The sequence below is a fragment of the Entelurus aequoreus genome, linkage group LG01, assembly GCF_033978785.1.
Source record: "Entelurus aequoreus isolate RoL-2023_Sb linkage group LG01, RoL_Eaeq_v1.1, whole genome shotgun sequence".
Classification (NCBI taxonomy): Eukaryota; Metazoa; Chordata; class Actinopteri; order Syngnathiformes; family Syngnathidae; genus Entelurus; species Entelurus aequoreus.
The window spans coordinates 70,702,775-70,724,268 of NC_084731.1; the positions used below are offsets into that span (position 1 = coordinate 70,702,775).

The window sequence follows — 21,494 nt, forward strand, 5'->3', positions numbered from 1 at the left end:
GTATCAATACAGTTTTGCAATGTGTCGAAACGCTTCATGACGCCTCATCAACCCATCACTACTTAGAATCATCCAATAGATCTGAAGTTGATCCAGTGATTTAAGCGTTGAAAGTAAAACAAAGTTTAAAAAAAATATGTCCCTTTTTAACAATTTTATAAGTGTGGCCCTTTTGGATCCCCAATAATTTTAGTGGGACTCATTTAAACTGTCATTGATCACAAGATAATAATAAATTAAATTCAATGTTGTTATGAATGATTGCCCTATTAAAGGCTCCAATTACTTCACATCAAATATTACACTTTGATACATTTTTTGGGGAAAATATCGCATATTTTGTGTTTTTGCCTTACAAAACAGGGTTTTGACAAAAAGGGCATCAAACATAAAAGAAATACAAAATAAAAATACTTTACATGGACAGATAGACTTGAAGTTGATCTTAAGATTTAATATAAAATGTATGACTTATTTTTGACACTTTTATAAGTGGGACCATTTTGGATCCCCAAGAATTTCAGTTTGATGTCACGGCCCGGGCATTCATGTGTACGCTGCGCTGAGCGCACTTCCAGGAGTCCGCCAGGCGCGTGTCAGTCCGGCGGCAGCAAGCAGTTGCAATCAATCACCAGCAATCAGTTCACCTGTGGCTGATCAGAGAACATGCCTTCATAAACCTGCACAACCTGCTATCCTGCGCCAGAACGTAGTCATCTGTCCTTGTACAGTAAGCGATCAACTGCATTCTCGCTCTGTGTTTCTCCCTCGTCGTGTTGATTGTCTCGTGTCCTCCTTATCGTCCTCCCTGCAGCCTCCCACGTCACGAGCAGTGTGTCTCGTATTCCCGCGTTCCCTTTGCTTCCCTGGCTGCCTCTTGGATCTCGACCTCCCACTTGGACACGGACATTCAACGCCTCTCTATCGCCCCGACTTCCTGCCTGTCTCACGGATCCACAAGCATGCTCCGCCCCTATTGGACTTCCGTCTCTCTCGCTCAACACTCACGGTAACACTCAGGAGTTAATTCCCACACATAGTCACACACCATACACTGTTGGATTAGTTACACACTTCATGTTATTATTTATATATATATATATATATATATATATATATATATATACAAGGGGGATGGCGCCGCTGAGGAAAGGGTCCGCCAGAGATGTGGGGGATGATGTCGTCGGAGTCTGAGACGAGGAGGACGATGACGTCAGAGCCAGAGAGGAGGAGGACGATGTCGTCAGAGCCAGAGATGAGGAGGACGATGTCGTCAGAGCCAGAGATGAGGAGGACGATGTCGTTAGAGCCAGAGACGAGGAGGACAATGTCGTCAGAGCCAGAGACTAGGCAGCAGGCTGAGGAGCTGGCCGAGGTGCTGAAGCATGGGCTGGTCACGGAGCAGAAGCGGGCGCTGGCTGTGGTACTGAAGCAGGCGCTAGCCGTGGTGCTGAAGCAGGCGCTGGCCGTAGTGCTGACACGGGGACCAGTCTGGGTGCTGGTGCTGGTACGTGGACCAGTCCTGGAGTGGGTGCTGGTTCGGGGACCAGTCTTGGAGCGGGTGCTGGTTCGGGGACCAGTCTTGGAGCGGGTGCTGGTTAAGGGACCAGTCTTGGAGTGGGTGCTGGTTAAGGGACCAGTCTTGGAGCGGGTGCTGGTTCGGGGACCAGTCTTGGAGTGGGTGCTGGTTCGGGGACCGGTGCTGGAGCGGGTGCTGGTTTGGGGACCAGTCCTGGAGGGGGTACTGGTTCGGGGACCAGTCTTGGAGCGGGTGCTGGTTCGGGGACCAGTCTTGGAGCGGGTGCTGGTTGGGGAACCAGTCTTGGAGCGGGTGCTGGTTTGGGGACCAGTATTGGAGCGGGTGCTGGTTCAGGGACCAGTCTTTGAGCGAGTGCTGGTTCGGGGACCAGACTTTGAGAGGGTGCTGGTTCGGGGACCAGCCTTGGAGCAGGTGGTGGTGGTTTGGTTGGAGGTTGTGGTTTGGCCAGTCGAATAACAGGTGGTGGTGGTCTGGCTGGTGGTTGCGGCTTGGTATGCCAAAAAACAGGCGGTGGTGGTCTGGCTGGTGGTTGCGGCTTGGTCTGTTGAGAAACAGGTGGTGGTGGTCTGGCTGGTGGTTGCGGCTGGATCTGTCGAAAAACAGGTGGTGGTGGTCTGGCTGGTGGTTGCGGCTTGGTCTGTCGAAAAACAGGTGGTGGTGGTCTGGCTGGTGGTTGCGGCTTGGTAAGCTGAAGGACAGGTTGTGGTGGTCTGGCTGGTGGTTGCGGCTTGGTATTCCTGCGAACAGGCAGTGGTGGTCTGGCTGGGAGCTGTGGTTTGGCCTGTTGAAAGCAGGTGGTGGTGGTCGACCAGGGGCACAGCTTGAGTCACTGGGGGCGGGGCTTGAATCACTGAAAGCGGCATTTGAATCACTGGGGGTGTAGTTTGAATCACTGGGGGCGGAGCTTGAGTCACTGGGGGCAGAGATTGAATCACCGGGAGCGGCGTTTAAATAACTGGGGGCAGAGTTTGAATCACTGGGGCGGAGCTTGAGTCACTGCGGGCGGAGCTTGAGTCACGGGGGGCGGAGCTTGAGTCACGGGGGGCGGAGCTTGAGTCACTGGGGTCGGAGCTTGTCGACAGCGAGTCGAAGCTCTTCTGGGAGATCTTTGTCCTCGCCGGCGCAACCGGCACAGTGGTGCGGCGGTCTTCGCGGGCCAGACAGAGTCAATGGGGTCCAGCAAACCCTAGGGCCTCCACATCATGTTCACCAGCTCCACGGGTGGATAGCTAAGGGCCTCCAGCATCATAGCGTCCGCCTCACTCCACGTCTCGGGTTCATCCCCGCAGTCTGTGTCGCGGGGATCGGGCACTGGGGAGTTCCATATCTGGGTCGGGTGACGGGGAGATGCCTGTGGGCACAGTGGTGAGGACGATGTCCGGGCGGCTTGCGAGTGGGAGAGGAAGCGGTCTTCTGCTTCCGTCACCTTAGCCATCAGCTGCTCCCAAGCCGCCATATGTATGGTAATACTTATTGTAATCTATCATAACATTTTCTGTTAAAACAAAGCCAATAATAACATGTTTGTCTCCACTAAAGCATCTCTCTATTTTGCAGCATTGATGGTAAATACATCCTGAGTCCGACAGAGGGCGCTGTTGCACAGACTTGTTTGTTGCGGCTCTGCGACCCCCAACACACGCACACACTATCACGCTCGTGGGATCGCCCATTCAGATTGCATGCAAATCCACTCTGTGTGTGTGTGCGTGTGTGTGTGTGTGTGCGTGTGTGTGTGTGTGTGTGTGTGTGTGTGTGTGGAGGGGGGAGAGAAAAGTGTCGTTGCATTCCTGCAGAGAGAGAGAGAGAGAGAGAGAGAGAGAGAGAGAGAGAGAGAGAGAGAGAGAGAGAGAGAGAGAGAGAGAGAGAGAGAGAGAGAGAGAGAGAGATCTATTGTGCTTCCTCCTTCTTCCTTTCTCTTCATCCAACACTTCCAGCCGGCGGCGACAGCAGCACATTTTCAAGCCGGGCTACAGATGCGCGAAGCTGGGCAGCGGAGCAGAAGAGACGCCGGCAAAGAAGTTGCGAAGGAAAAAAAAAACACTTTGGAGTTCGCGCACTCCCGTTATTAACGTTTGACTTCAAACAAAGAGGTTTTTTGGTGTTTTTTTTCGAAGAAAAGTTGCGGTCATGAGTTCCCGGTGGAAGTTGAGCGGCGCACTGCTGCTGGTGAGCTGCCTTCTGGCGGCTCTGTGGCGGCCATGCGCGGCCACTTGCCTGGAGAAGGAGCTGGAGGACCGCGAGGAGGAGGCCAACGTCGTGCTGACGGGAACCGTGGACGAGATCATCAACATGGACCCGGTGCACAACACCTACTCCTGCAAGGTCAGTGCGCGTGCGTGTGCGCCTGATGGTGCTCACTTTGCACCTGCTGCTCGCACGCTAAGTGCACAAAATGGAGTGCGGAGATTTCACCTTTTTTGTGGTGCACTTTGGTCGCCTGGCAGACCGACTTTAGCATGGAAACATCAACAAGTGTGGCCTGAACCATCCAGACATGGAGCTCAGGGGTTCCACAAAATATCACAAAAGTGCAATAAAAGAGCAAAAAAGTGTAATGTAAGGATGAAAAGTGGAACTATTGATATTAATAACATAAAGCTGGCATGCAGACTTTGCTCAAAAGATAATACAAGCCTAGAATCGACTGATAGAGTTGAAGTTGATCTGCAGATTTAAGGGCTGGAAGTAAAAATAATATAATATACAGTCATGGTCCAAAGTTTACATCCACTTGTAAAGAACATAATGTCATGGCTGTCTTGACGTTCCAATCATTTCTACAACTCTTATTTTTTGTGATAAAGTGATTGGAGCACATGTTGGTCACAAAAAACATTCATGAAGTTTGCTTCTTTTATGAATTTATTATGGGTCTACTGAAAATGTGAGCAAATCTGCTGGGTCAAAAGTATACATACAGCAACATACATGATCAATTTTGGTGATGTAGAAAAGTTACAATCAAATCAAATGAGCTTCATAGCATGGCCTCTTAACTTCATGTGAGTGATTGTGATTGACCACACCTGTTGACTTCTCTGAGCACATTTAAATAGGGCTCATGTGATGCAGCCATTAGACTCGGTTACAAACGCGACAATGGGAAAGTCAAAGGAACTCAGCACAGATCTGAAAAAAAACCCGAATCATTGACTTGAACAAGTCAGGAAAGTCACTTGGAGCCATTTCAAAGCAGCTTAAGGTCCCAAGCACAACTGTGCAGACAATTGTTCGTAAGTATAAAGCGCATGGCACAGTTTTGTCACTGCCACGATCAGGAAGAAAATGCAAGCTATCACCTGCTGCTGAGAGAAAATTGGTCAGGATGATCAAGAGTCAACCGAGAACCACCAAAAAGCAGGTCTGCAATGAATTGGAAGCTGCTGGAACACAGGTGTCAGTGTCCACAGTCAAGCCTGTTTTGCATCACCATTGACTGAGAGGCTACCATGCAAGAAGGAAGCCCTTGCTGTAGAAGCCACAAGCACCTTAAGACTCATCTAAAGTTTGATGCTGATCACATGGACAAAGATAAGACCTTCTGGAGGAAAGTTCTGTGGTCAGATGAAACAAAAATGGAGCTGTTTGGCCACAATACCCAGCAGTATGTTTGGAGGAGAAAAGGTGAGGCCTTTAATCCCAGGAACACCATGGTGGTGGCAGTATCATGCCCTGGGCCTGTTTTGCTGCCAATGGAACTGGTGCTTTAAATGGGACAATGAAAAAGGAGGATGACCTCCAAATTCTTCAGGACAAGCTAAAATCATCAGCCCGGAGGTTGGGTCTTGGGTGCAGTTGGGTGTTCCAACAGAACAATGACCCCAAACACACATCAAAAGTGGTAAAGGAATGGCTAAATCAGGCTAGAATGAAGGTTTTAGAATGGCCTTCCCAAAGTCCTGACTTAAACATGTGGACAATGCCGAAGAAACAAGTTCATGTCAGAAAACCAACACATTTAGCTGAACTGCACCAATTTTGTCAAGAGGAGTGGTCAAAAATTCAAGCAGAAGCTTGTGGATGGCTACCAAAAGCGCCTTATTGCAGTGAAACTTGCCAAGGGACATGTAAGCAAATATTAACATTGCTGTATGTATACTTTTGACCCAGCAGATTTGCTCACATTTTCAGTAGACCCATAATACATTCATAAAAGAACCAAACTTCATGAATGTTTTTTGTGACCAACAAGTATGTGCTCCAATCACTCTATCACAAAAAATAAGAGTTGTACATTATGTTCTTTACAAGTGTATGGAAACTTTTGACCACGACTGCACATATCGTACTTTCCGAGCTATAGAGCGCACCGGCATTTAAGGCATACCCACCAAATTTTTGAAAAACAAGGGGATGGGTCAAATGCAGAGGGTAATTTCACCACTATCGGTGGTACTTTAACTTTAATATGCATAAAAACACTCCCACAGACCTCACACATGGGACGGTTTAGTAAGTAAGAATTGTTTTGGTATATTGTAAAACTTACCAACCTTGCTGGGAGTGATGAATGAAGAATCCATTCGAGGAGAAATGCTATAGGCGAATAGTAGACAAAACGGGATATACTTCCGGTTCAGGGCGCAAAACAGGAAGTACATGTTTATCCCGCAGCACCTGCAGTGAGCGAACCCATCCAAAAGATGGCACCATGGCACAAACAATACCACACCTTTTCAGGGTAATGTCGGTGTTGAAAACTATTTGTTCAACACAAAACATTACGGCCGTTAGCGAAGAAAAATCCATGAATTGGCTGCACCGTTTTATAAGCCACAGGTTCAAAGTGTAGGAAAAAAGTAGCGGCTTATTGTCTGAAAAATACGGTATTGATATGACTTTTTTTTTTCTTTACACTTTTATGAGTGGGGGCCTTTTGGAACGCAGACACCTGTTTTTTAATATTATTTTCCCCCTCAAAATATCAGTTCCACGCTTAAAAAAAAAGAAGAAATATGAGTAAAAATAGGATCGAAACAAAATATGTTAAAAGCTGACCTTAGTCGCAGGTACTCGCTGTTCCTCTGGTCTGAACCCTGCAGGACGGGGAGACGCTCAGGAGCGCCGAAACAAGCTCGCTAGTTAGCATAGTGAGCTAACCAGCCAGCTAGATTACTTGTTGCCGATCCATAACGTTCCGCTAATCATATTAGGATGATTCCAATCCCAACACTGTTAGCATTCATCAGTAGCCAGGAAGAAAGTATATTTTTGGTGTAAACACAGGAAGTACATTACCCGAGGTGGCGTGGCTACAGGATAGAGTTGCCCAATGGGAAACGTCTTAGCATGCATGTTATAGAATTTGACATTTTCAATAATAAAAATATTACATTTTTTAAAAAATTTCCGGGGAAAATGTTGCATTGTTTGACGTTGTTGCTACTAAAAACGGGGATTTATTTGGAAATAAAAGGGCATAAAACATGTTTATGACAACAGATAGATGTGAAGTTGATCACCTAAAAGTGTGTCGCTAAACTATGGCTGGGCGATAGCATGATATCACTACTGTATGTATCGGACACGTAATCGATACCGATAAAAATGTGTTCGATAAAATGTTCGGTAACTTTTTTCCGTCGTAAGAAAGTTGAAGTATGGAAGCAACACAGGAAGTGATGACTGGTTAGTGGGAGTGACACGCTAACAGCCAATCAGGTGACAGTATCAACTGTCAAGTTAAGTTGAGTCTTTGCATGGAGTGGGGAAGAGAAAGTCCGAATGAAGAAATTGTGGATCAGAGAGGAAAAGTCAGTTGTAAGGATTTTTTCAGAGGGACCGTAGTCAGACCAGTGTGTTCTGTACATGATGCAAGGCAAGAGTGCTAACACCACGCCACCTTTGCCGCGCTCACCCTTTAGAGCACGGCTGTACACCTGCGGGAAATATAGTTCTTGTCAGGTTTCTATGTTTACATTTTCACACTTTGCACTATTTTCTTACACTATATGGAGAATTTCTTACATATTTTAGATTTGTAAGCGCTTATTGTTAAGTGTTCAATTTCATTTGACTATTTTGTTGACATTGTTTGTTTTCCATGCTTGTGTTGACATTTCCTTTTTTTCCCCTGCCTGGCTATCAGTGATTATAATCAAATGAAGGTGAAATATTTACTTACATTTATAAAAAAAAACATATTTATGAATGTATATTTATGTTAAATAATAAAAACATTTAATAATAATAATAAAAGAAGGTTACATATGAAATAAAATATCCTTTTCTCCTGCTCCTTATTTTCCATAAATCATAAAAAATATCAATAATCCTGGATATCGACCAATATCAAACACTTCTATGGCGATACAGTTTCCAGCCCGAGGCCAAACACCCTAAAGTTACAGTAAATATTATTCTGACTTCTGTGTCAATAAACAAATAATCTGACTGTACATGAATGGTGGATGTTTTAGTCAACGTACATGGTTTTGGTTGCCGTGGTTACAGAGTAAGGTCAAACGTCTTTGGGTTAGCTAGCGGAGAAAATGTGTACCTTGTTACAAAAAAAAAAACATCCTGTGTTTCTGCTTCTTCGCTCGAGAAGAAATGGTCCTTTTCCTCTTTTGTGCGTCCATTCATTGTGAAACCTCATGGTGACCGCGCTGTAATCCCTCAAAATAAACAGTCCTGTTTGGTCAGCTTGCCTCCCGCCTCACAGGGACTGAGCGCAGACGATTAAAGGCACGCGACACACAAACCACCGCGGCTAAAATAAGACGACAACTCCGAAATCTTTGCGGAAGAAACTTGATTGTCTGTTGCTGACTGACTGGCTGTCATTTGAAGGCATGGTTGTCATTTTAAGTCATGGTTGTCATTTGAAGTCATGGGTGTCATTTGAAGTCATGGGTGTCATTTTAAGTCATGGGTGTCAAACTCCTTTTCATGGAGGGACACATTTACTACGTTTCCTTGCACTAAATTAGTCTGATTTCTCAGATAGTTAGTCTTTTTGTAAAGTCCAAGTATCCATGCACTCTCTCCAATGGGACTAGTGGTCACACAGCATGTCTCTCCCATACACTGGGGGGCGCTATTTCCTTTTATGGCTCGTTCGGGAGTCTGGATTAATTAATTTCCTTCGCTACCTTCGTAAATAAATCTTCGTAGTTTCTTTTTTTCTACCACCGATGCTCTTCAAAATGTTTTGTTCTTTTCATTTGTGGAGCAAGTAAACATTGTTATTATGTTTTATTGAGCGGTACCTGCTTCCGGGTTGTTTCCCGCACACACACCCCCCTCCAGAGATCTGGTGTCCAATCGCATAATCCACCTGTGTTAGTCTGACTTCTCAAAAACCGAACACCATCAGGTTAAAGTGTTCCCTGTAGGAGGCTTATTTACAGTCTAACTATTTGAGAAGTCAGACAAAATGTAGTGCATGGACACCTACTGATTACAGTTAGGAGGGCTGCTTGAAACATCCATCCATTTTCTACCGCTTGTCACTCTCGGGTCGCGGGGGTGCTGAAGCCTATCCCAGCTACACTCGGGCGGAAGGCGGGGTACACCCTGGACAGAGAAGGCTGGGTACACCCTGGACAAGGACAAGGAAGGCTGGGTACACCCTGGACAAGGAAGGCGGTGTACACTCTGGACAAGGAAGGCGGTGTACACCCTGGACAGAGAAGACTGGGTACACCCTGGACAAGGACAAGGAAGGCGGGGTACACCCTGGACAGATAAGGCTGGGTACACCCTGGACAAGGACAAGGAAGGCTGGGTACACCCTGGACAAGGACAAGGAAGGCTGGGTACACCCTGGACAAGGAAGGCGGTGTACACTCTGGACAAGGAAGGCGGGGTACACCCTGGACAAGGAAGGCGGGGCACACCCTGGACAAGGAAGGCGGGGCACACCCTGGACAAGGAAGGCTGGGTACGCCCTGGACAAAGAAGGCCGGGTACACCCTGTACAAAGAAGGCGGGGTACGCCCTGGACAAAGAAGGCGGGGCACACCCTGGACAAGGAAGGCCAGGTACGCCCTGGACAAAGAAGGCAGGGTACACCCTTGACAAGTCCCCACCTCATCACAGGGCCAACACAGATAAACAACATTCAGTGAATATTATATGAATTTGAAATTTTATTACCATATTTTTCGGGCTATATAAGCAGCACCCATTGAATTGAAATAGTTAAAAAAATGTCCATATATTAGCAGCACTGGACTATAAGTCGTAGATATATATATATATATATATATATATATACACATTGTGAAATGAATTATTAAGCACAGAAATATTCTGTCAATGCTTGCATTCACCAAAAAAAAAAAAGCACATTTTCGGGGCTTCCACGCTTTAGTAAATTAAAGTGAAGGCCATCGTCTTTAATGGAGGAAGGCTGATGGCGCTCGCCTCCTTCCGATGGCCATCCAGCCAAAACCAAACATTGGAAGTCAAGACGTTTTAGCCAGGGTTAAAGTAGACAAGTGTGTGAACAAAATGAGATGTTAAGCACCGAGCTACGTGAAAGTATGGCTGAGCTACAAGAGGAGGTAATCTCGCAGTTTGGAGTGTTCTGCTGGAAATATCCGCCATTATAAAGGTGCGTACCCATTCAATTGGCCCATTTGTTTTAGTTTATTCGTGAATAGCATTGCCATGGTAACACAAAATGTTCCCACCTTAAAGTACCCCTGTCGGCACAAACGAGACCTTTCCGACGGTATACCATATGTGGGGGTTGGTTGGCCGGTTCGTCGCGTATGAAGCCTAAGAGAAACGTGCGGAACTATAATTAAGTTAGAAGTATGAGCAATAATAGTATGTATGGGCTGCTTGCATTAGCAGCATGTGAATGGGCGCTGGCATTGCAGTAAGCCCATAATTAAGAACCCCACTAAAACTTAATTAACCTTAATTTTTTCCAAAGGGTGTCTGTAACATGGCAGTAAAACGGCTGATCAAACAAAACAGAAGTCTTCGTCATTGACTCACTAGCTGCGCGTGCTAGACTCAATAACTCCACGGTGACGTTTTTGTAACAACGTAGTCGCATGGTTATGCGCGGGTCGTTCTCCCAAGATGCAACAGGAAACTCCGGACGCAACGTGTAGGTGAGACAATGATTTATTGGCATAAATCATTCAGGCAAAGCAGAAAAAAAAACAATGTTGCTGATAGCACGGGAGACAAATCTAAGGAAAATGCTAGCGCGAAAGCTTAGCAAACAAACAGGCATATGAATCGAAAATAGCCGTCGTTTAAAGGCCTACTGAAATGAAATGTTCTTATTTAAACGGGGATAGCAGATCCATTCTATGTGTCATACTTGATCATTTCGCGATATTGCCATATTTTTGCTGAAAGGATTTAGTAGAGAACATCGACGATAAAGTTCGCAACTTTTGGTCGCTGATAAAAAAAAGCCTTGCCTGTACCGGAAGTAGCGTGACGTCGCAGGTTGAAGGGCTCCTCACATTTCCCCATTGTTTACACCAGCAGCGAGAGCGATTCGGACCGAGAAAGCGACGATTACCCCATTAATTTGAGCGAGGATGAAAGATTCGTGGATGAGGAACGTGATAGTGAAGGACTAGCGTGCAGTGCAGGACTTTCTTTTTTCGCTCTGACCGTAACTTAGGTACACGGGCTCATTGGATTCCACACTCTCTCCTTTTTCTATTGTGAATCACGGATTTGTATTTCAAACCACCTTGGATACTATATCCTCTTGAAAATGAGAGTCGAGAACGCGAAATGGACATTCACAGTGACTTTTATCTCCACGACAATACGTCGGTGAAGCACTTTAGCTACGGAGCTAAAGTGATAGCATCGGGCTTAACTGCAGATAGAAACAAAAGAAATAAGCCCCTGACTGGAAGGATAGACAGAAGATCAACAATACTATTAAACCCTGGACCTGTAACTACACGGTTAATGCTTTCCAGCCTGGCGAAGCTTAACAATGCTGTTGCTAACGACGCCATTGAAGCTAACTTAGCTACGGGACCTCACAGAGCTATGCTAAAAACATTAGCTATCCACCTACGCCAGCCCTCATCTGCTCATCAACACCCGTGCTCACCTGCGTTCCAGCAATCGACGGCGCGACGGAAGGACTTCACCCGATCATCGATGCGGTCGGCGGCTGGCGTCGGATAGCGCGTCTGCTATCCAACTCAAAGTCCTCCTGGTTGTGTTGCTGCAGCCAGCCGCTAATACACCGATCCCACCTACAACTTTCTTCTTTGCAGTCTTCATTGTTCATTAAACAAATTGCAAAAGATTCACCAACACAGATGTCCAGAATACTGTGGAATTTTGCGATGAAAACAGAGCTTTTTGTATTGGGATACAATGTGTCCCAATACTTCCGCCTCAACCATTGACGTCACGCGCATACGTCATCATACATAGACATTTTCAACCGGAAGTTTCCCGGGAAATTTAAAATTGCACTTTATAAGTTAACCCGGCCGTATTGGCATGTGTTGCAATGTTAAGATTTCATCATTGATATATAAACTATCAGACTGCGTGGTCGGTAGTAGTGGGTTTCAGTGGGCCTTTAAAGGCCTACTGAAATGAATTTTTTTTATTGAAACGGGGATAGCAGATCCATTCTATGTGTCATACTTGATCATTTTGCGATATTGCCATATTTTTGCTGAAAGGATTTAGTATAGAACAACGTCGATAAAGTTCGCAACTTTTGGTCTCTGATAAAAAAAAACCTTGCCCCTACCGGAAGTAGCGTGACGTTGTCAGTTGTTCACTCCCTCATATTTTCCTATTGTTTTCAACGCAGCTAGAGCTATTCGGACCGTGAAAGTGACGATTACCCCATTAATTTGAGCGAGGATGAAAGATTCGTGGACGAGGAACGTTAGAGTGACGGACTAGAATGCAGTGAAATACATATTTTTTTTCGCTCTGACCGTAACTTAGGTACAAGCTGGCTCATTGGATTCCACACTCTCTCCTTTTTCTATTGTGGATCACGGATTTGTATTTTAAACCACCTCGGATACTATATCCTCTTGAAAATGAGAGTCGAGAACGCGAAATGGACATTACAGTGTCTTTTATTTCCACGACAATACATCGACGAAGCTCTTTAGCATCTTTAGCATGAGCTAACGTGATAGCATCTGTCTCAAATGCAGATAGAAACAAAATAAATAAATCCCTGACTGGAAGGATAGACAGAAGATCGACAATACTATTAAACCATGGACATGTAACTACACGGTTAATAGATCTCAGCCTGGCAAAGCTTAACAATGCTGTTGCTAACGACGCTAAGGCTAACTTAGCAACCGGAGCTCACAGAGCTATGATAAAAACATTAGCGCTCCACCTACGCCAGCCAGCCCTCATCTGCTTTGCTCAGCAACACCCGTGCTCACCTGCGTTCCAGCGATTGACGGCGCGACGAAGGACTTCACCAGATCATCCGTGTGGTGGGTCTGCTAGCATCGGGTAGGCGTCTGCTATCCGAGTAAGTGGTCCTTGTGTTGCTACAGCCACCTACAACGTTCTTCTTTGCAGCCTCCATTGTTCATTAAACAAATTGCAAAAGATTCACCAACACAGATGTCCAGAATACTGTGGAATTATGAAATGAAAACAGAGCTTTTTTGTATTGTATTCAATGGAGAAGGCATACCTCTGTTCCTCGGGCTACGTCACGCGCATACGTCATCATACATAGACGTTTTCAACCGGAAGTTTCCCGGGAAATTTAAAATTGCACTTTATAAGTTAACCAACATGTGTTGCAATGTTAAGATTTCATCATTGATATATAAACTATCAGACTGCGTGGTCGGTAGTAGTGGGTTTCAGTAGGCCTTTAATGTTGCGTAGTGCAAACAAGGAAGCCAGACTGATTGTGGCGAGAAACGGGAATAAATAGCTGTCTGATTAGTGCCCAGGAGCAGGTGAGCGTCCCGAACATTGATAAGAGGCAAGTGAAACTAATCTGCAGTCATGGCAACTAAAACACAAACCTAGGGCTGCTGAAAACAGAACTGAGGTAGTCAAACTAACAGAACAAAACATGACCCGGGCAACGGATCATAACAATTTTGGTGAATTTACAAAACTGAAAGGATAGAAAAAGAGTGCCATTGCAAGTTAATAATACTAACACACGTGTTACCAAGTTAGCTAACGCTAACGACGCATGACAGTTTAAAAAAAATACTTTATACGGACAGATAGACTTGAAGTTGATCTAAAGGTTTAATATAGCATGTATGACTTATTTTTGACACTTTTATGAGTGTGGCCATTTCGGATACCCAAGAATTTCAGTTTGACTTATTTTTTTTAAAAAGGCCTGTCGTTGCTCAAAAAATAATAATGAATCAAAATCAATGTTGTTATGAATTATTGACCTATTTAAGGCTCCAATTACTTCACATCAAATATTCCACTTTAAAAATGTTTTTGGGGTGCAGGGGGGAATATTGCATATTTACTTTTTGCCTTACAAAACAGGGTTTTGACAAAAAGGGCATAAAACAATAACACATTTATATCGACGGATGGATCTGAAGTTGATCTGGATTCAAGTGTTGAAAATATAAACAGAAAAAAAAGGATGATTTTATTTTTAACACTTTTATAAGTGGGACCCTTTTGGATGCTTGAGAGTTTTAGTGGGATTTTTAATTATGGGCCTACTGCAATGCCAGCGCCCATTCACATGCTGCTAAGCAGCAGTGAATGCAGGCAGCCCATACATATTATTGTTGCTCATACTTCTAACTTCATTATAGTTCCGCACGTTTCTCTTACACTTAATACGTGACGAACCGGCCAACCAACCCCCACATATGGTATACCGTCGGAAAGGTCTCGTTTGTGCCGACAGGGGTACTTTAAGGTGGGAACATTTTGTGTTACCATGGCGACGCTATTCACGAATAAACTAAAAAAATGGGCCAATTGAATGGGTACGCACCTTTATAATGGCGGATATTTCCAGCAGAACACTCCAAACTGCGATATTACCTCCTCTTGTAGCTCAGCCATACTTTCACGTAGCTCGGTGCTTAACGTCTCATTTTGTTCACACACTTGTCTACTTTAACCCTGGCTAAAAAGTATTGACGTCCAATGTTTAGTTTTGGCTTGATTGCCATCGGAAGGAGGCGAGCGCCATAGGCCTTCCTCCATTAAAGACGATGGCCTTCACTTTAATTTACTAATGCGTGGAAGCCCCGAAAATTTGCTTTTTTTTGGTGAATGCAAGCAGCTCATATTATTATTTTAAACTATCATTGCTCCCCCCCCCAAAAAAAAGAATCAAAATCAATGTTGTTATGAATTATTGACCTATTTAAGGCTCCAATTACTTCACATTAAATATTACACTTTAATATTTTTTTGGGTGCGGGGGGGAATATTGCATATTTTGTTTTTGCCTTACAAAACAGGGTTTTGACATAAAAGGGTATAAAACATAAAAACAATAAAAACTTTATATCGACAGATGGATCTGAAGTTGATATAGATTTAAGTGTTGAAAGTATGAACAGCAAAAAAAATATGTATGATTTAATTTTTAACACTTTTATAAGCGGGACCCATTTGGGTCCCTGAGAGTTTTAGTGGGATTTTTCATATTAAACTGTCATTGTTCAAAAAATAACAATGAATCAAAATCCATGTTGTTATAAATTATTGACCTATTTAAGGCTCCAATGATTTCACATCAAATATTACACTTTAATATTTTTTTGGGTGCGGGAGGGAATATTGCATATTGTGTTTTTGCCTTACAAAACAGGGTTTTGACATAAAAGGGTATAAAACATTGAACAAATAAAAACTTTATATCGACAGATGGATCTGAACTTGATATAGATTTAAGGGTTGAAAGTATGAACAGCAAAAAAACATGTATGATTTTATTTTTTAACACTTTTATAAGCGGGACCCATTTGGGTCCCTGAGAGTTTTAGTGGGATTTTTCATATTAAACTGTCATTGTTCAAAAAATAATAATGAATCAAAATCCATGTTGTTATGAATTATTGACCTATTTAAGGCTCCAATTACTTCACATAAAATATTCCACTTTAATATTTTTTTGGGTGCTGGGGCGAATATTGCATATTTTGTTTTTGCCTTACAAAACAGGGTTTTGACATAAAAGGGTATAAAACATAAAAACAATAAAAACTTTATATCGACAGATGGATCTGAATTTGATATAGATTTAAGTGTTGAAAGTATGAACAGCAAAAAAAATATGTATGATTTAATTTTTAAAACTTTTATAAGCGGGACCCATTTGGATCCCTGAGAGTTTTAGTGGGATTTTTCATATTAAAGTATCATTGTTCAAAAAATAATAATGAATCAAAATCCATGTTGTTATGAATTATTGACCTATTTAAGGCTCCAATTACTTCACATAAAATATTCCACTTTAATATTTTTTTGGGTGCTGGGGCGAATATTGCATATTTTGTTTTTGCCTTACAAAACAGGGTTTTGACATAAAAGGGTATAAAACATAAAAACAATAAAAACTTTATATCGACAGATGGATCTGAATTTGATATAGATTTAAGTGTTGAAAGTATGAACAGCAAAAAAAATATGTATGATTTAATTTGTAAAACTTTTATAAGCGGGACCCATTTGGATCCTTGAGAGTTTTAGTGGGATTTTTCATATTAAAGTATCATTGTTCAAAAAATAATAATGAATCAAAATCCATTTTGTTATGAATTATTGAAATATTTACTTCTCACCAAATTTTCTGGGGAAAATGTTGCATATTTTGTGTTTTTGCTATAAAAAACATGGTTTTGACAAAAAAGGGCATACAACAATAAAAAAGGTTTAAGCGACAGATAGACCTGAAGTTGATCTAGAGATGAAAAAGATATCAAGATATGATTTATTTTTTAACATTTTATGATTGACCCTTCCGGGCCTCAAATGTTTGAGACCCTGCTCTAATGAATGGTTTGATTCAGTATGAGGTCTTGATTGACTGGTTTCTGCCGTCCTTTGGTTCCAAGGTCCGGGTGTGGCGCTACTTGAAAGGCAAGACCAGCGTCAACCGTGAGATCCTCCTGGACGGCGGCAACAAGGTGATGATCGGCGGCTTCGGCAACCCGGGGGTGTGCGACAACCAGGTGGCCACCGGGGACACTCGCATTTTCTTCCTCAACCCCGCCCCGGACGCCATGGGGCCCGAGCACAAGAACCAACTGATGCTCAACTCCAGCCTGATGAGGATTACCCTGCGGAACCTAGAGGACGTGGAACACTGCGTGGAAGGTAAGAGTTTTAGGAGTGTTTCTTTGAGGTTTGGACGGGCTGTAAAGGCCGGCAGCCATTGGTGAGGAGGACTCCTGTCAAGGCTTACATGACCCAGACTTTCCCACAGTCTTTGTTGCCACGGTGACGCTCCAAACTTGTGCTGCCTTCAGGCGGGTGTGGCGAGCGACAAAACACCTGAGGAGTCAAAGGGTGATTCCTCACCTTTGCACTTGCACAGTCGCTCTCTTCTCGTATTATTTAGTCAGCCATCGAACTACTCATCGTCTGCATTTCCTTAACTTGACTTGGAAGTTGTTCAAACTGTGGATCGCACCATGTTGGCTTTAGAAGCCCTCATTTCTCTTGCAGAGACCATGTTGGAAATAAGGCTGTCCCCATCTGATATTGATATCAGATATCAGCAAAAAAAAACACAAATTACATGGGCTTTCATGTAAAATGTGTGATACCATGTGCGATACAAGCAGTCCTGCAGCGTGTTTACTTGTGTGCGATATCATGTGCGAAGCATGCAGTCCTGCAGCGTGTTTACTTGTGTGTAATATCATGAGCGATACATGCAGTCCTGCAGCATGTTTATTAGTGTGTGATATCATTTGCAATACAAGCAGTCCTGCAGCGTGTTTATTTGTGTGCGATATTATTTGCAATACAAGCAGTCTTGAAGAGTGTTTACCTGTGTGTGATATCATATGCGATACAAGCGGTCCTACAGCGTGTTCACATGTGTGCAATACAAGCAGTACTGCAGTGTGTTTACTTGTGTGTGATATCATGTGCGATACAAATAGTCCTGCAGTGCGTTTACTTGTATGTGATATCATGTGCGACAAGCAGTACTGCAGCGTGTTTACTTGTGTGTGATATCATGTGTGATACAAGCAGTCCTGCAACGTGGTTACATTTCTGTGATATCATGTGTGATAAAGCAGTCCTGCAGCGTGTTTACTTGTCTGCGATATCATGTGCAGCACAAGCAGTCTTGATGAATGTTTACTTGCGTGTGATATCGTATGTGATACAAGCAGTCTTGCAGCGTGTTTACTTGTGTGTGATATAATGTGTGATACAAGCAGTCCTGCAGCATGTTTACTTGTGTGTGATATCATGTGTGATACAGGCAGTCCTGCAGCATGTTTACTTGTGTGATATCATGTGTGATACACAAGCAGTCCTGCAGCGTGTTTACTTGTGTGTGATATCATGTGTGATACAACCAGACCTGCAGGGTGTTTACTTGTGTGTGATATCATGTGGGATACAAGCAGTCGTGCAGCGGGTTTACTTGTGTGTGATATCATGTGTGATACTAGCAGTTCTGCAGCGTGTTTACTTGTGTGCGATATCATTTGCAATACAAGCAGTCTTGAAGAGTGTTTACGTGTGTGATATCATATGCGATACAAGCAGTCCTGCAGCATGTTTACTTGTGTGTGATACAAGCAGTCCTACAGTGTGTTTACTTGTGTGTGATATCATGTGTGATACAAACAGTCCTGCAGCGTGTTTACTTGTGTGGGATATCATGTGTGATACAAGCAGTCCTGCAGCGTGTTTACTTGTGTGTGATATCATGTGTGATACAAGCAGTCCTGCAACGTGGTTACGTGTGTGATATCATGTGTGATGAAGCAGTCCTGCAGCGTGTTTACTTGTCTGCGATATCATGTGCAGCACAAGCAGTCTTGATGAATGTTTGCTTGTGTCTGATATCATATGTGATACAAGCAGTCCCGCAGCGTGTTTACTTGTGTGTGATATCATGTGTGATACAAGCAGTCCTGCAGCATGTTTACTTGTGTGTGATATCATGTGTGATACAAGCAGTCCTGCAGAATGTTTACTTGTGTGATATCATGTGTGATACACAAGCAGTCCTGCAGCGTGTTTACTTGTGTGTGATATCATGTGATACAAGCAGTCCTGCAGCGTGTTTACTTGTGTGAGATATCATGTGTGATACTAGCAGTTCTGCAGCGTGTTTACTTGTGTGCAACATCATTTGCAATACAAGCAGTCTTGAAGAGTGTTTACTTGTGTGTGATATCATATGCGATACAAGCAGTCCTGCAACATGTTTACTTGTGTGCGATACAAACAGTCCTGCAGCCTGTTTACTTGTGTGTGATATCATGTGTGATACAGCAGTCCTGCAGCTTGTTTACTTGTGTGCAATATCATCTGCGATACAAGCAGTCCTGCAGCGTGTTTACTTGTGTGTGATATAATGTGCGATACAAGCAGTGTTGCAGCGTGTTTACTTGTGTGTGATATCATGTGCGATACAAGCAGTCCTGCAGCATGTTTACTTGTGTGCGATATAATGTGCGATACAAGCAGTCCTGCAGCGCGTTTACTTGTGTGCGATATCCTTTGCAATACAAGCAGTCTTGAAGACTGTTTACTTGTGTGTGATATCATGTGTGATACAAGTAGTCCTGCAGCGTGTTTATTTGTGTGCGATATCATCTGTGATACAAGCAGTCCTGCAGCGTGTTTACTTGTGTGTGATATCATGTGTGATACAAGCAGTCTATTAGTGTGTCTACTTGTGTGTGACATTATGTGTGATACAAGCAGTCCTGCAGCGTGTTTACTTGTGTGTGATATCATGTGCGATACAAACAGTCCTGCAGCGTGTTTACTCGTGTGCGATATAATGTGCCATGCAAGCTGCCCTGCAGCACGTTTACTTGTGCGATATCATGTGTGATACCAGCAGTTCTGCAGCGGGGTTACTTGTGTGTAATATCATTAGCGATACATGCAGTCCTGCAGCGTGTTTACTTGTGTGCAATATAATGTGCGATACAAGCAGTCCTGCAGCATGTTTACTTGTGTGCAATATCATTTGCATTACAAGCAGTCTTGAAGAATGTTTACTTGTGTGTGATATCATGTGTGATACAAGTAGTCCTGCAGCGTGTTTATTTGTGTGCGATATCATCTGTGATACAAGCAGTCCTGCAGCATGTTTACTTCTGTGCGATACATGCAGTCCTGCAGTGTGTTTACTTGTGTGTGATATCAGGTGCGATACGAACAGTCCTGCAGTGTTTACATGTGTGTAATATCATGTGCGATACAAGCAGTCCTGCAGAATGTTTCCTTGTGTGTGATATCATGTGCGATACAAGCATACTTGTGTGCGATATGATGTGTGATCCAAGCAGTCCTGCATAGTGTTTATGTGTGCAAAGCTGGACAGACAGTTAGCATGTAAATGTCCTCCAATAAGCACACACTTTCTTCTATTTTACTAAAGCCATTTACAAAAAGTAAACATGCAAGGCAATAGGCTTCTAGGAGCTAGCAGCTACACAACAGCTAAGCACACTATAGCAGACAAGTTAGACATAGGTGATAATCATTGAAGAATATTGCAGTGTCAAACAAATCAATCAATCAATCAATCAATCAATGTTTATTTATATAGCCCTAAATCACAAGTGTCTCAAAGGGCTGTACAAGCCACAACGACATCCTCGGTACAGAGCCCAAATACACTACAAAGTCTCCAGACGGTTAATAATTAAAAGGTTAGGGTTTTTTTATAGCTGCCATTGTTCTCTGTTTGACTCTTTTCATATGTCCTTACATCATTAGTGAAATTGGGAATGATTCCTCCTGATATCGTATGGGATCAATATCGGTATCGGCAAATACTCAGAGCTCCAATCGTGGTATCGTACAGGAAGTGACAAAGTTGTGTCCTATTGAAAAGACAGTTTCCTTCCTTCCATGCACTGGTAACTCACTCACTTATTCACTCATTCACTCATTCATTGATCTCACTGCTACTTTGGAGAGTGCAGCGTTGTTTTGGCCCCCGTATTTGGGGGTACTTTACTAAGTTGAGACCTATATTCATTCTGTATCACCATTTTATTACGTCATCATCATGGCGCCGATGAAGGCTGCCTCGGTGCTTTCGTGCGCTCTGTTTTGTTAGTTTTTGTACATAAATTGTGTTTCCGGGTGCTCTTACACCCGTGAAGAGCTACTGAACATCAGATCCACCATCCCTATGGACTTGTTCCTAACAGCAGCTCCTTGAATTCCTTGAATCCCTTCTAAGTCTATCTGATAGCTCAGTCACAGCTCTTTTTATACCAAATATGTGTTATATGTGTTTTATGTCGCACGTTTGCACCAAGAAAAATTCCTGGTTTGTGAACACGTTCTCAAACAATGGCAATAAAACTCTTCTGATTCTGATTCTGATTCAACTGAAGCAATACTCATGTGTTCAAAGTTCAACTGGCTTTGATCTAGTTTTTGATCTACAGCTGGTTGCTATGGAGGCGTCCGAGGTCTAGTCCAACAGAGTCAAAAACATCCCGGGTGTTCTTGAAGGAAGGGGCTATAAGAGCGTCTCACTAGGTTTGTTTAGAGCCGAGGGAGCTGAGTTGTAGATAACGATCGTTTTGACAAATAGTCTTCGACTCCAATTGTCCGTTTCTGGCTCTCAAATTGATGTAATACCGCCTTGCAGAGCAGACTGCTTCTCCAATATTATCCAGTTTGCGATTTAGTTCAAAATCGCAACGGCCTGAGTGCCCACAGCTCTGCCCATCCTATCGATTGTTTGTGGCAGCTTTGAAGTACCTTGAATGGCTGCCAGCATCTTCCTAATTTGGCGATACACCAGGGCAAGACTTACTCCTGTCAAAAGATGTCC

General features: G+C 43.5%; 1 protein-coding gene across 8 annotated transcripts in view; it reads left to right on the forward strand.

Annotated features, from left to right (window-relative positions):
- Positions 1-3,489: 3,489 nt before the first annotated feature.
- agrn (agrin) overlaps positions 3,490-21,494 on the forward strand; it is a 595,247-nt gene continuing 577,242 nt past the window's right edge. For all 8 annotated transcript variants that reach the window (XM_062057528.1, XM_062057540.1, XM_062057542.1 and 5 more), the window contains exons 1-2: positions 3,490-3,865; positions 16,549-16,810. In XM_062057528.1, coding sequence (XP_061913512.1) covers positions 3,671-3,865; positions 16,549-16,810 — 457 coding nt within the window. In that variant the 5' untranslated portion in view covers positions 3,490-3,670. The remainder of the gene's footprint in view (positions 3,866-16,548; positions 16,811-21,494) is intronic.